At 37.7% G+C, this 16,512-nt stretch overlaps 2 protein-coding genes across 2 annotated transcripts in view; one reads left to right on the top strand and one right to left on the bottom strand.

Annotated features, from left to right (window-relative positions):
• The window catches only part of RPGR (retinitis pigmentosa GTPase regulator), a gene marked incomplete at both ends in the record, with an annotated part of 34,767 nt that extends 20,267 nt beyond the window's left edge, over positions 1-14,500 (bottom strand). Inside the window, 5 exons of the mRNA XM_017733529.1 lie at positions 1,351-1,500; positions 2,957-3,115; positions 4,672-4,734; positions 7,277-7,369; positions 14,353-14,500. Coding sequence (XP_017589018.1) covers positions 1,351-1,500; positions 2,957-3,115; positions 4,672-4,734; positions 7,277-7,369; positions 14,353-14,500 — 613 coding nt within the window. The remainder of the gene's footprint in view (positions 1-1,350; positions 1,501-2,956; positions 3,116-4,671; positions 4,735-7,276; positions 7,370-14,352) is intronic.
• Positions 14,501-16,064: 1,564 nt separating this feature from the next.
• Positions 16,065-16,512, top strand: part of OTC (ornithine carbamoyltransferase) — a 33,474-nt gene continuing 33,026 nt past the window's right edge. The window contains exon 1 of the mRNA XM_008633030.2: positions 16,065-16,390. The gene's annotated coding sequence lies outside the window, so the exon portion shown is untranslated. The remainder of the gene's footprint in view (positions 16,391-16,512) is intronic.

The raw sequence follows: 16,512 nt of genomic DNA, 5'->3' as shown, positions 1-16,512 counted from the left end.
GTTCAGCAGCTCCTCATTTTCACAGGTGATAACCAGTACATCTTTCTATTAATATTTTGAGAAGCTCCATTTTTCTTAACCAGGTGCAACCCTAAGCCTTTTTTTCTTATCCCCTTCCATTAAAAGTTTCCACTTCCTTAGGGTAATTGGCACACACTGTTCTCTCCTTACTCTTAGATGCTTGTCCTCGACCCTTCTACTAATGAGAGCTTTTGTGGCATCCAGCTGCAGTCCTGGATCTTCAGCTCTTGGCTCTAAGGCAGAGATACACACATTTCTACTACATCCTTGAAGTAAGCATGTTTTTTTCCCCCATTTATTCTGAGTTCAGGAGGCTGTATTTTTCCTTACAGTTGCTGAGCTCCTGATCAGTCCCAGCCACTTAATTAATTTACTGTAATAAAGCATCCATAATAAAAGTTGCCCACTACCAGCATAACACCTAATTAATATTTGTCCACCATAGCAAGCTCTCATTCTGTTAACAGCATGTTCTCAGAGAGCAGTACAGGTATTGTATGTGGAAAATTAACACTTATCAAGTAATCTGGGAAAGGTATCTGATAGAATAACTCCTGGGTACCCATTAAAAGCTTTACAATCAAAACTATTGATCCTTTGAAATCTTTAATTACTCTGAGGGGACCAAATGGTGAAGTTTAATAATGTAAATCTATATGGCTGAGAGGAAGTCATACCTGCTCATACATAATGCCATCAGTACTGGCTGATAATTCATCCATACTGGCATTATTAAAAAATTAGTGGAATCTTCACTTTGGAAACCAGTGGAGAGTGGGGAAGAGAGAGGTGGAAAGCAATAGGAAGGTCGTTTAGTCTGGAGATCAGACAACAGCCCACTGTAGCATTGCTTTTCCTCATACCACATACTGCCTGTTTAACTGACTTCAAAACCTAATTTTTAAGACAGAACAGCAAACTTGGACAACATGCTTGCACTTCTAGCAAATGAGATTAATTTTTCCTCATAACATAGCAATATTTAATATTTATATTTCTAGAGAAGATGAAGATGATTATTTGATCATCACAAAAAAAGAGTAATCTCAAGAAATGGTGGATTTTTGAAACCATAATATTATTCCACAATATACATCATAACCTTTATGAAAACAAAATGTGATATTTCATTATTTCTAATATACTTTTGCACAACAATGTGCAAATGCAGAAAATTAACTGCAGGTTTCTTCTTCCAATGTAATACCAAACTACATAGACAGCTTTCTGTCACATGGCAGTTCTTAACAACAATGGTGTATCAAGTTTGGAACAACTATCTGAAAACCACTGTCTTGTCTCCACTAACCTCTATTCCCATTCTCTTACCTGTTATCAAGGCAGAGTGATAATATCCACAGGATACAGAGGAAACAGGTTTTCCAATATCCACTTTACAGGGGACGCTGACGAAGGCTTCATTGGCCAGGCCTATCTGACCTTCTGAATTATCACCCCACACAAAGAGCTGCCCATCCTCTAAAATGAAGGCACATATAGTTAATAGATTTGAAACAAAAACTAATAAAAAGTTTGTCTATTTATTGAAGAGTATTTCAGAAACTCTGTGTACGATACCACCGAACGCCATGATCTCAGGGATATAAAATGATCATTTAACACAATGCAAAAAAGGAGTGAGAAGTAAGAGGGTATCCCTTAAGCTTTTCAAAAGTGACACAGAACATTTATGCATCAACTGATGCTAGACCATAAAGAGAAACAGAAAAAGTACTATGTAAAAAACATTCCTTCAGAAAGAGGAAGACTGAATGTGTGAGACAATTCAGTTGCCAGAGGTTAGTATGAAAATATTACAGTGAGTTTAAGGCATCTCATTTCTAGGTGCAAATCACCCCTTTCTCGTTCTTCCAAACTAATTCTCTGTTCTGACTTTGGCAGACACCCCGCTTACTCCTGCCTTATCTTTCAGTTCTCCTCACGATGGTTATATTGACCAGCTTCATTTGGCTTTCATTAAACTACAACAGTAGATATTCCAGCTTGATTAAGACCAGCTTCTATTGAAACAAAGACCAATGGCAACAGTAAAAAAAAAACCAACAAAACAAACAAACAAACAAAAAAAGCCAGTGAACAACATGAAAAGTCTCTAAGTTCTTCTAGAACTCTATGCATATTTCTTATTGGTGGGAAGTAAGTTGCGAATAGAAAAGTACCACCCACAGTGCTACTGAGACGGTGCTAGGAGTTAAAATAATTCAAAATCATCCTAAAAATCTTAAGAGAATGTCAGCAATTGGCATAAAAAACCTCAAAAACCAAACAAGCAGGCTAGCATCTCTCTCAAGTTCTGAAATTAACAGCCTCAATAACTTACCCTAAACAGGTACAGAAAAGCTGCTGTACAGCAAGACAATGAGAAATTGCATTACAGGGTAATAAAGGACCACCTATCCAGTGACTGGAAGTATTGTAATTATGTGGATTTCAGCATGTTGTGATGGTATCATTTTGCCACCTGAGAAATAGATGAGAGGCTCAGCCTCTCTCAGAATTAGTAAGGAATGAATGACACAGCTGTGCAGCCTGTACCTATGGACCACAATAGTTTCAGTAAGAAGTGGAATTTGACATGCTTAGTTTTCATAGGATTCATGTTTTGTGGCTGCTTTCCCTGGAAATAAACTGAAGAATTTTTTCCCTTTTGAGGGTATTCATACTGTTTCTCCTTTGTAAGGATTTCTACTAAACTGTCACAAAAACTCTTAAGAAGTTCATGAGACTCACACCCCTTGCCAGACTGTGTTAAAATAGGCAACTGCCTGCCAGAAAATGACTGTGGCTGCCAAGGAAAGAAGAGAGTGAAGATAGAAAATGCACCCACATATGCAGACAGGATGCTGGAATAAATGTCTTTCTGGAACACCAGGATGGACATGCATGAATAGATTTTATTAGCAGTTGCTCATACCAGTTACTGCTGCTGAGGTGTACGACCCAGCTGATAGTTGCTTGATCTTGTGCCGGTTGGTAAAAAAACGAATTAAATGAAACGTGGTCCTTTCCTCTGTGTCACCTAATCCCAACTGGCCTTCACTGTTACCTCCAGCAGCATAGACATTTCCTTTTTCTGCATACAGAAAAGCACAGGTAAAACACAAAATGAAGAAACCAGAGCAATTCAATTTTCAATGGAAAAAACATCACAAAAACATTAGGGTCTATTGCCCTGAAATACCCTCCAGCTGAAATTAGCAGTTTCTGTTCTAGCTAGCAAGGTTTTCCTGCACACAGTTGGATCAGAACTTCCTGAAGGCCTTACATGCATTTAGACTGCATTCCCCAGTATTCTGGAGACTGATCTAAAAAATAAATATGATTGGAAGTTCTACAAGAGCTCTGACAAAATGACTACCAGAGGCCCTGGCAGCAAGAGGCAGCTCCTTCCACAAATAATGTACATTTCAAGATAAACTGGGAGAAAAAGGGTTAATGATGTTACTCACAAGTAAAACTGAAGCTGTATTAGTACATAACTTAAAGAAATTAATAACTTGATAGCTTTGAGTACTGTGAATGAAATATATTTTTACTTAGGTTTTATTAGAAATATTTCACTTATTTTAATATTTAAATAACTTCCAATTTAATTAACAAGGTATTTTCATTGAGAATCTTGAAGTTAGCGCTGATGACAGATATCTTCAACTTTAGAGAACTTTAAGATTTATATTTTTAATTTTAGGATGTTTCACATCTAAAGTGCTCATCTATGATGAAACAGATATGGTGTATTATTACCGCAAACCCAGACAGAAATGTGTTAATAAACTGACATATAATTTATAAATGGTCCTTGCTATATAAATGGCCAGAAATTATCTAGCCAGTGCGTACACCAAAGGTGACTAATATTTACCCTGTGCAGTCTTGCATACTTAATTGTTATTAAAATGTACTGGTTTATTCTAATAATCTTATTTACAGTGCTCAGGGTCTCCACATATATAAACCTCCTAATAATCAAACAATCCTCTTCATAACATTACTGAAAGCTAAAGGATTGCAATCACAAAGATGGCTATTCCATTGCATGAATTATAGAAGCGTGACAAGAACCTTCATAAATTCTCTGTATACTGTGTCTCTACAAATTTATTTTTAAGTTTAAATTTACTGCTTATTTATTTATAGCTTAATAAAGCAACTTGTCTTTGAAATACCAGACTATGTTGTACAACCAAAAATGCAACAGAATTGGAAGACTTGAAAACATTCAGTTCTACTGTATTTATTCAGATACATAACTCCACACTAACAAAGATTATTTTTCTAAGGTAAATTTGAGTCCAGATGCATATAAAAATAACAACATCTTTTCACAAGGCTTAAAGGAAATATTCATAATTGTTAACCACACCTCAATTGCCAGCAAGAAATTTTTCCATATGTCTGTTACGAGGAAACTACTATCTAATATTAGTTTATAAATGCATTGGCTCAGAATAATCAAACAATTCTAAAAAATCCCAAATTCTAAGAAATGGATGTCAAACTCCTAAGTTTTAGCAGTCCCATTTTCATTTATTTTTCTTTCCTCAACACTTCTAGGGTTCCCAGTGTAATTTTGCATGAAAGCAAAGGAAGAAACATATCTTGAATATGTATGAAATAGAGGTTACGTACCTGTGTAAACTAAAGTGTGGTTTCTTCCACAAACAGCAAGTTTTGGTTTTTCTGGTTTTAAAGCTAAGAATTCAAACCAAAGAGGAGGGAAAGTTACAAATGAGCTGATAGCTGGTTCAACAACAAAATGCTCTATGCTCTAGAGGGAGCTCTGATTTCTTCTTTTCACATTTTTACCAACAGAATTATTACAAGAGTCATTGCCAATTTGAATCTAGCACATGACTTATCAAATCAGTATTCCCCCAAGGTAAGAAAATAGGTCAGACCTTAAAAACTTAAAACATTCAAGTTAACTTGATGATGGTTACTTCATCCCAATGCCACAGTCCCTGGAACTTACCATTTATGAGATATGCCTAAAAGAATATATTAAGTTGCAGGATAAAATTAATGATTTAAGCTGTCTGAAGTTTTCATTAACAGTACTATTGTTACTTCCCTCTTAGACTTTTCCCACTGTTGTAAATCTCTGAAATCATACTGTTCCTTTGTCTTACCATCCCTACCTCCCTTCATTGTGCTCATATCCCTTTTCTGCTGTGTTCTGACCTCTTCCTGATCACTGAACTCAATTGCAAAGGGCAGCCCTACCTGGACTAGTGCCCACACTTTTTGCATGTATCATGTTGTCTCAATTTCAGCTGAGTTACCACCAATGAGAGTGCCATTGCATGCACTTCTCTGCAGTCTGGTCACTTTGAAAGACTGGGAATACATATGGGAGGGCTCAGGACTTATTTTGGTGGGAAAGAGAGAATACAGAGGCTCCTCTTCTCCTATGACAAGTGCACTTCATTTCAGAAAAAGAGAGGAAAAATGTCTCCCTGACTTTTCCATCCCTGCTCCAATTACTGTTCATTGTCAACAAATTATCTTCTCTCAGTCATGTCCATGTACCTTATACAATGCTCTAAACCAGGATTATTTTTACATAATAAATCTTTAATTGCTTTTCCACTGCACTACTCCATAACAAAGCCAACAACAATCATCCCTTTCACAAACCCTTTTTCAGTCCTTCCAGATCAAGTTTCTTCAGCTCTTGAACATTCAGATTGAAGTTCCTTCTACCAAGTTACCAAATAAATCTATCTACTCAAGCATGAACTGCCTCTGGTCTATCACACAAATTTAAATTGTCCAAACACAAGTTTCTGCCTCTCCTATCCAGCACCTACCACTACCATCAGGCTGGAATCATAATAGTTCCAATGGTGACTTCTTCCTACAATCTTTATATCCCAAAACTCTGTCTCCAACTTCAGAGATGAGCTCTTCAGAAGCCTGTGCTCCCTACCTTCCTCTCACTTAGGCTAATCAACTGTATTTTATGAGACATGCTATATTTACAGTGGTGCAGGTGATTTTTCATAACCAATTTCATTAGTCTCTAATCAAGTCCCAGAAAATATTTTCTCAGAAAACATGCAAACACAACCATTTGGCTCCAAGCAGAAACTGTGTCCTTGCAACCCCATTCCCAAAGCCAAGTGATGACAAAACGAAAAGCTAGTGAGTAAAGCTCCAGGAATTCCTCCTGCTGCCTACTGCCAAGAGAAAAAAGATACCCCCCCTTGTGACTTTTTCCAATGGATGCCAGGTCTGGTTTGAATTGCTGTCATCTTCTCTTTGTCTTTTATTCTCCATTGCAATTTGACAGTAAACCCAAAACTTGAAACCCAATCCACTAAAGCCAAGGTAAGAATCAGCCTCTCACATGGCTGACAGAAGATGTGTACCTGAGAGTAGCTGCATTCTCCCGCTGAAGTGAAATAGAGACAGGAGCAAATAAAGGACAGTAGAATAAACTAAATCGGGAAGAACAGTTTGAACAAGCAGGATAATTTGTTTTTAACAATAAGCTAACAGATCGATCTGCTGGCAGAAAGAGTGAAGATAAACATTTAATAGTGAAAAGAAATGTGTTAATGGGATAGATCTGACTTGACATAAATAAGGGGATAGGGAAAAGTATTGACTCAGCTTTGTTTGACAATATAAAAACAGCTAGGAAAGATCAAGAAGATCACAGTGCAATAAAAACATATTTTTCAATGCCTAGGAATTTATTTTACTGTCTTACAAAAACGTATTAACATTTATGCCCCCTTGGGCATTTTTTACACTTGTTAAAAATGTAATAGTACTTGTGAAAAGTTTCTGATAGATTTTTTTCATTTACAAAGCTGCTAAGACAATAGTGACACAGAGATTACACCATGCTGTTGGAACACTGGTTTCTAACAGATGGACGATGCAGAGATCAACCATCTGATTATTGTCTGCAGTAAAAAAAGAAGATGTGGTTTGTCACAAAAGGCAAATACTACATAAAATCAGAGCCCTCAAAAATGACAGGATTCTATGTATCTGACATCATCTTCAGATGCAAAAGGACTCAGAATCTGAAGTAATGGAAAATCAGTCAGGGATTCCTTTGAGCTACCTTCATGATCTTGTGCAGTAATGTGTACATGTGATGAATAAAGAATCAGTTATTTTGGAATCTCTTCCTATGAAGTAGCTTTTCATAAGGGTCTCCGTTCAAAAAGACAAAAAAAAAAAACCAAACAAAGAAGAAAAAGAGAAAAATCACACAAACCTTTAACACATGTTGGTTTGCTGACAGTGTTCTTTGATCCTAGTCCTAACTGGCCCCAGTCGTTACTGCCGAACATGTATAGTTTACCTTTCCCTGAAAAAAAACCACAGACAGAATCCATACAAGTGTTTGAATACCTCATTGAAGACAAGATGGTCATTCACTCACAATGTAAGGTTCAAGTTTAGGCAATTCAATATGTAAGTGTAAACAATAATTAATATCCCTGTGATTTTTCAGTTCAAAAATAGTAATTGCATTGTTTAAGTAAGAAATCCCCAGCCAGAGGAAGAAACATCCTCATCTTTAACTTCAGCACAGATGAAGTGCTCTTCAGAAAACAAGATGTTGTACTCTTGGGCAGACCCTGCAGTTCAGAAACCACAGTATTTATAGGCCCCCTTATAAAATAACAGCATATCTAACTGAACACCCACATCTTCTACCTCAAAAACATGAATGAATAATGCAGCTATTTGATAAATACAAGTAAAAATTTGTAACATTTGGCTTATTTGATTGTTTGGAGATTGTTTACTGCTAAATGTCTTCTCTTAAAATGATTTACAAATACTCATTTCTATCAAATGTAGTTTCTGATAAATTTTCATAAATGTATTAATTTGTTACTCTGCATATAAATATGGAATGCATAAATCCACCACGCAGTCAGAGATTTTGTAATCCTAAATGCAAACATTAGGTTACAAACCTTCAACAGGAGCAATGCTAGAATCACCTTTCAGAAATTCATATGATGTGTCATTGGCCTTGCATGTTTGACCATTACAAACAATGACTTGTTGTAATTCTGAAAAAACAGTACTTTCTCTGAGGATGGTATATGAACAGTTGAAAACTTTGTCATCTGGGATGAAAATTAGATATCCAAAACTGACTACTGACAATACCTCAAAATGAACTCATTTAATGTCATTTTTTTTAAACTATTGCATGTTGCAAAGCTGTAAGGTTCCCACTGGAAAATAAGACCCTTGTTCCAACAGAAATCCTTGCAAAACAATAGAAACTGATTTGGCAAAAAAAAAAAAACACAAAAAAACCCCAAACCAACAAACAAAAAAACCTCGGCCCCTCCCAAACCCCAACCTTTTACAACTGTTAAAAGGACTTTGTTTACTTTTGATGAAGGTCTGCAGAGCTTTGTGCATTAGACTCCATCGTAATGCTGTCACCCTAAACAGAAACTTGGTCATAGAATTTGTCACCCTCATCATCTACAATTACCACGACCACAGTCCACAATTGTAATCCCATATAATAATGCCAAAATAATATGACTGTTATATGTAACTTCAGTGCTGTAGGTTCCCAGTGAGGGTTCTGAATGTGATTTACAGAGCCTTTGAAATACGATCTTGCAATGTTTTAAATATAACAAAAAAACTCCTATTCCAATAAAAATATCAATTTATTTTCTTGAATATAACAAAATAGTTTAAAACAAAACAAACAAAAAAAACCCCAAATAAAATGAACCAATGTTTAACAATAACTGGTATCTAAAATCCCAATCAAATAGGTAGATTTTACATTTCTTGGCACATGGGGCTACGTGTCAATATTATGTCTTTCCAGGAAAGCTGGAAGGGAAGAAAGACTGAGGTCAAGCCCACACTCACAGTGTTCTACTAACAGCATTTATATCTCCATCCTAATTTTGATAATGAAATCATGTCCAACACATGCAGACCTGTCCCTGACAGGAAACACAGCTTGACAGAAAGGTTTTTTATCAGCAAATGACATCTATCCTATATTGGTATGGCTTCCTTGTATCCTTGCTTTACACTTTCTAACTGCTTTCCTAAGACAGCAGTACTTCTGTGGGAGTATGATGCCGAGCTGCCCTAATTCAATTTAAGCACATTCTCTTTTATCCATGCAAAATTCAAACAAGGTTATGCTTTTCATCCTATAATCTGCTGGGTTTTATATCAGTCTTTAAACTCTCAGGCATTGCTTTGTAAGTCAAGGAGCTTAATAGATGAGAGGAATTTTTTCACATTCTTTTACAACTGAGTGACAGTCTTTTATAATTTCAGGTTTCCTAGGAGAATAACAGAAAATAAAAAATCTGGGAAGCAGTTAATTCAGACAGAGAATGAGAATTAACAGGCACTACAGAGGAACCTAAATAAATGCTTGTAATGAAGCAACGTTTCTTGGTCTGTACAGCAAATCAAGTTTAGAAAGAGGCACAATTCAATCTAAGTAGCCAAGAAATCTGATATAATTTTGCATGCAAAAGGCACTATTTTCATAACTGCATACTGAGATATCCCAGCCATCACAAAAATGCACTGAATCCAACAGCAGACAAATAGGCAAGGATCAAATTTCAAAATTTCTTAAACTCAAATTGCTCTTGGTTTTTTTGCTTCCACTTTGGTGCTGTCATCCAGATGTGGCCATCTGCCAGGTGGAATAGCTGGCACAGGACAGGTCCAGCAGGGTAAGGCTATGACTCTGGGCAGAAGGGAAACAACAGGATATAATGAAAAGGTCTACTCAGACCGTTTTGGTGATGAAAACATACTTCCAACAGCAGTCTCTACCCTTATCCTGATGCAAAACTGGAGTTATTTCTCCCAGATATGTGTTCACTGGCAGGTACACCAGCAGATATTTCATCAACAGCAATTCAGGGCTACCAGGGAAGCCAGAAGACATTTCCACGTTTAGCAACACAGGTTTTGTGGGACACCTCAGTAAGAGAGAGTCTCCTACCTCATTTCTCATGAATAGTTGCTATCACAACTGTGATTCCTGGGGACCCCATCAGTCACGTGAACCTCTGGTTCATGAAGTGCTTTTAAAGGCATTCATTGGGCAGCTGGGAAATACCAGCTGAAATCTCATGTGCTTTGTCATAACAGGCAGCCAAGTACTCTAATCACCTATGTTTAAAGGTATGGTTTATGTATTCCCCCCCTTGCTTTCTAAATTACAGTAGTGTGGGAGAGAAATAAGATGGGGAGACAATGTCCAAACTTTGAGCACTTACTACAAGATCCTACTGAGAAACTGTATCTGAATAAAACATAAAAGGCAGTATATTGTACAGAGTTTCATATGCCAGGCACCATGATTGTTTTTAATTATTATTTTTATTTGAGTTATTTCATGAATAAACTATGTTAACAGTTGATTTAAAGCTCATATACAAGTCAAATAGATCCCAGGAAAATAGGAGTGACATCAGTTTTGTTAGGCAAGTCATGATATTCTCAAAAACTTTATTGAGCACCAAGAATGGTCATGCTTAGGACATTTGGCATCACACAAACAAAACCAGCACAGTATGCTGCTTGCTCATACACATCAACACAAATGTGTATTAGTCTTTCTCATCCTCCCCTTGCAGCTGATGCAAAAGATACTATGCCATGTTCTGATGACCTGCTGGTAAGCAGAAAGAATAGAAGGCAAAACACCTAGAGATTCCAAGGTCTCTTTGTTGAATGTTCAGTGCCTTACAAAACCTGAAATTATGAGTCTACTATCTTCTTGTGGTTCCATATGCACCTCCTTTCACTCCCGCTTTTACAATTGATACTTCTGTCTTTCCTTCTGCCTTCTTATGCTGGGGGCTTCAATTTTCTCCAGAGCACTGAGTTCAGAAAAGGTGTCTTCATTCATCAGCACTTTCCCCCTTGTGAACAGGATCAGTCTCTTTGATTAAATGTGGTTAAGCTGCCTAGGATACTCTAATCAAGGCAAATAAACAATAAGACAGCTGTTAACTTAAAGAGCTTTGTAGGAAAGAAAATGTAATAGACAGGCATTGGGAGGCGATTCTTAAATGTAGGCATATTCATACTTCTTCACACTATCTCCCATGAGGATGAATTAATTGCTTTCCAAAATCTGCAGTTATAGAAGATGCAGGGAATGGACTGTCAGTATTCTTGGGCCAAAAAAATACAGAAATGAGGCAAGAACCATAATTAAATGTGTTACAAGTGGTACTGGAATATATACTGCTCATGAATGCATTGAAGACCTAAAGGAGACCACTGCTTAAAAAAATTCCTGCTTGGACATTTTAATTAAGGTTATGCCAATGGTAGACAGAAAAAGAATAAAGAAACACAAATTTCAATCCCAAACTTCCTTCCTGGAGTAGGAAACATTTCTTCAACTAGCTCAGCAAGCCAACTCGAAGTCAGCAAGCAACTATCACTGGTCCCTTCTGTTCCAACATACAGACACAGCATGTAAATAAAATTTTGGACTCTTAACTCCTGACCTAGAAAGGCAAAGGACGGAGTGCTTTATATTTACTTTACACTTGTCTTTATAAAAGTCATAGAGGGATACTGATGCTGGATTAGATAAAAGAAGTATTTGAAAGGTTCTGAATATTTTGTTTGAATGCCAAATACTAGGTTTTGTATGTTTTCTTCATTAGTATTCAGTCAAGATTCAGTGCTAGATGTAGCTGTCTCTCCTGCCCAAATCCAGCATTAAGGAATGATTTGTATCAGTTCCTGTGATTGTTTTACTTATCATTGTTGAGCCATGTTAAGTACAAAATTGATATATTTCTATATTTTAATCTACCTCTATTCTAAGCTACCTCATATTCCCACTGTTCCCTACAAACATAGGTCCCACATCCTCTTTCAGAGTGTGGGGAAAAAAAAGGGGGGGAGAATTTTGACCTGTAAATAAAGACTGAAAGTAGAATGAAGCATGCATTCACACACACCTGCTTGAGATACTTTTCCTTCCTCAGTGCTGTTTGTCTTTTATCTCTTCCAGATCAGGTTCAGCTGAAGAAGCTCCTGGTTTCCCACAAAGTTTGTACCCTTCTCAGTAAACTCATTATCAGCAGGTGCTTCTGGAGCGTTTATTCCAGGTGTTACTGCAGTTCAGGATCATTCACCAAGGGCTTAATTCCACTGTATCATCCATCTCCATCTAACTGCAGCAACGTGAGGTGCACATGGGCATGCACAGGTGTGAAGAACAAATGAGGGACAAAGGCTTTTTCTTTCCCTTTGTCACATTGTTTTGTATGACTCTTGGAGTTTTTCTACCTTTGCTTGTTGTTGATCCATACTTTACCCTCACTTTTGCCTTTACAATGACCCAGAAAACCTTTTGCTACCAAAGAAGTCTTTTTCTCATGCTTCTACAGTTCCTTCTCTGCTAAAGCTTTTAGGAAATAAAGATCTGATCACCTAGAAGCTTCCCTGGTGATGTACCTGCCCACTACACCAGATAAGGCAAGCTACAGAGACATTTTTGAAACAAGCTGCACATACTAAAATAATGGAGAAAGGGGAAATAGCAGAGAAATGGTGCTGCATGAAAACCTACTCAAGCTGGCTTCTTCAAAAGCTTTATCTAAGTGGTCACTATTGCAGTGACGTGTGAATTAGGGGATTGTTGCTGACTGGGGTTAACAGTGCTGGCCCAGGCACATGCTGGGAGGCAATTTAAATTGACTGGTTTAAACAGAGAACTATACCTGTGTTATTTCCAACTGGGTATGGGCATATAAAAGTATATGTAGAAAGAAAATTCCAAAGGAAAATGTCAGAGTGCCCCAGGTTACATCCGAATTAATTTTATGCAACAGGTAATTTAATATTACTGGTTCAATCCAAGAAAAAGGGTCAAGCTTTGTTCAAAACAAACTATTAATGTATAATTCATCTTCTGTGAAGTTAGGCTTGAAAAATTCATGGTATAATTTCACCTCAGGGTGTTCTGCAGTCCATGAAATCAATAGTCTTTTTTATCATGCCTGGAATAGTTCTTTCTGAAAATCCAGCACCTTCAATGTTGCTTATGAACACTGCAAGAAGCCTCAGGAGATTATTTAATAAGCAACGACCAATTGGATATTGATGAGGAATAACTACAGTCCAATTTAAAAGTCCTGAAAATACACATATAAATTTTTTCAACAACCAAGTCTAATTATCTGTCAGCAGTTGATTGTCAATACAATCATCGCACATGCTCATCCACAGAAGAGTAGTCCCTTCCATGTAAAATAAAATGAATAAATTCTTTAATGAGTATTGTTTCCATCATTTCAAAGAAAAGAAAAAAAAAAAACATTAATAATGCTCCCTCTATTACACTGGAGTTTTCTTTGAACACTTTTTCCATTTATTTCTGATTTTTGTAGGATATTCTGAAGTTTATTGAGTTGCTCTTGCAAGGGCTTTTTTCATCTGACAGTCAACAGTAGTTCCAATCTTCATTTAAGAGATACAATTGTATTTATTGTTTCCAGCAGATTTCTAGTGAACTTGTGGTGTTCAGCAGATACTGTTACTTCCATGATACAATATATCTAACATACTAAACATTGTCAGATTCAAGAGAAACATTCAGCCTGAACAAAGTTACGCTTACTTTAAATCTTGTGATACACTCAGTTATTACAAACTTCCTCCAGGCAGTTCTTGGGCGCATCTTGTGAAAACCTTGAGTGACCTCACACTAACTCCAAAGGCATCCAACAGTTCCCACAGAACAGTCCTCTCTCCTCTCCCCAACCTCAATTAATGTTTTACCTCAGTATGCAAATAAGATTTCTAACTTTCAAAGGTGTCCAAATATATCACCTTTTATCATATAGATCAGCTTCACTACAAGAAAGACATTGAAGTGCTGGAATGTGACTACAGAAGGGTCTGAAGCAGAAGTCCTATGAGGGAAGTTGTGGAAGGAAAGGAGGCCCAGAGAAGATCTTATCACTCTACAACTTCCTGAAAGGAGGTCATAGCCAGGTGGGGGGCTGCCTTTTCTCCCAGCTAACAAGCAAGAGGATGAAAGGAAACAGCCTCAAGCTGTGCCAGGGAAGGTTTAGACTGGAGATTGGGAAAAATTTCTTCATGGAACAGGATGCCCAGGGAAGTGGCTGAATCACCATCCCTGGAGGTGTTTAAAAGATGTATAGAAGTGGCCCCTGGGGACATGGTTTGGTGGTGGACTTGGCAGTGCTGGGTTAATGGTTGGACCTGATGATCTTAAAGGTCTCTTCCAACCTAAACAATTCTGATTCTATATCCTTCATTTCCAATACTGACCTGTAATAACAGCAGTATGTTCATCTCCACATGATATAAGTACAGGCTTGTCATTTTTGAACCAGAACTTGCTAGGAATATCTTCTGCAAACTTGCTTTTCCCGAATGTGAAAACAGCACCTGATTCTAAAACACAAAAAAGATGATGTCAACTTTTAGCAAAAGCAAAATTTGCCTCACATATTTTGAAATAGCCATGTTCTATCAATTCAAAGGCACATTTTATTTTCTTATCTTTCTCTTCTTTCTTCTCTCAGCCTTCAAAACGTGGGTTGGCAAAACTCTCATTTTGCCTGAACAAGAGGAAGACCTTCTCTCCTGTGCCAGTGGCAGAGCACTGGAACAGGCTGCCCAGAGAAGCTGTGGAGTCTCCATCTCTGGAGATGTTCAAAACCCGCCTGGAGGTGATCCTGTGCAACCTCCTCTGGGTGAACCTGCTTTAGCAAGCGGCTTGAATTAGATGGTTCCAGAGGTTCCTTCCAACCCCAACCATTCTGTGATTCAGTGATAAGACCATGATCTGAAAAATCCAAACAAACCCACCCCAAAATAAAGTCCAAGCAGCTCTTCAGCATTTGTTGTCTGCCTGGTTTTCTCAATTCTTCACACTTTTAAAAGTGTTAGCAACATTGTTTCAAAACACAGAATGTTAACTATTCATTCATCTTTTGCTTAGGCATGTGGCTTGACACAGAAAATACTAATTCTACAGAAAAATAAATGAACTTACAAGTTAAATAATTTGTCAAAATCCTTGCAGACAATGTGGCAAGTACAACTAGGCCTCCTATTTCAAAATGTCAAAGCCTGTGCTACTAGCATAGAATTTTTTTAAACAAAACCAAGAATAAACCAAATCTTTTCCTTCAAAATTTTTTTAACACATAACAAGTGTTAAGAAATACACACAATAACAGTGGACTGCTTCTGAAAATTATTTTGAGACATCCTAGTGCACTTATTTTCAATGAAAACCATCTCATCAACAATATGCACCCCAGCTCCAAAACCCAAAAATTCTTTCTTAAACTGTATATTTTACTTCATTTAAAATAATTATTTAATGCAAAAGCTTTCCCTCTTTCAAAAGACACTATTTTATGTATCAGATGGAGCAGAGATGTATAAATTATTACCTCACTAGATGTGCTTTTCACTTTCACTTGCTCAACAAGCTTTGTGCAGACAAACTCAAGCCTTCTAAAGAAAGAGTTGAGCTTTTCCTTATTTTACCTAGACACACCTACAACTACAGGCAAGCTAAACAGCATCTGAAAACTCTGATTTAAATTTTCATCTCCAGCCAGACAGCCATGCACTTCTGAACTTGCTTAGTGATCTGTTTGGCACTTGTGCCCTAGAGGTCTCTGGTTCCTTTATTTTCCCTTCAGAAGGGTTAAAATGAAAACACATGTATGTTCTTTATTCAGAGTATACAAAAAGCTGCTACATTTCCCAATGTGCTTTGTATCTCATTCATTTGACTAAGCCATAACATTGCTCAACTGGACACAACTACTGTGCCTGGTTCTGGGCTCCTCAGTATAAGTGAGACATGGAGCTCATGAAGTGGGGTCCAGGGGAGGGCAGCAAGGATGATTGGGGGACTGGGGCATCTCTCTTATGAGGAAAGGCTGAGGGATTTGGGCCTGTTTAGCATCGAGAAGAGATGGCTGATAAGGGACCTTATTAATGTGTATAAATATCTAAACTGGGGGGGGTGCCGAGAAGATGTAGCCAGGCTCTGCTCGGTGGTGCTGAGCAATAGGACAGGAGGCAATGGACAATGGACAGAAACTGATGCTCGGGAAGTTCCACCTGAACAAGAGGAAGAAATTCTTTCCTGTGCTTGGTGTGGCATTTTCCTCACTAGACGTATCCCAGAACCGGCTGGACACAATCCTGTGCCATGTGCTCTGGGATGACCCTGCTTGAGCAGGGAGGTGGGACCAGATAACCCATGGAGGTACCTTCCAGCCTGGACCCATCCTGTGATTCAACGCTGCCATCAGCTTGGAAACTGAATCCCACCAACTCGGTAAATTAAATCCCCCAGGACATACACGAGGCGTTTGTTGTCGCAGCAACGAGCAAACGTTAGACCATTACCTTGGGTCAAAACGCGACACAAACTAACTATTAATGCTCAGAATTAACCGC

This window comes from Corvus brachyrhynchos, unplaced genomic scaffold (genome assembly GCF_000691975.1).
Source record: "Corvus brachyrhynchos isolate BGI_N302 unplaced genomic scaffold, ASM69197v1 scaffold34, whole genome shotgun sequence".
Classification (NCBI taxonomy): domain Eukaryota; kingdom Metazoa; phylum Chordata; class Aves; order Passeriformes; family Corvidae; genus Corvus; species Corvus brachyrhynchos.
This window is presented reverse-complemented; position numbering and strand designations above follow the sequence as displayed.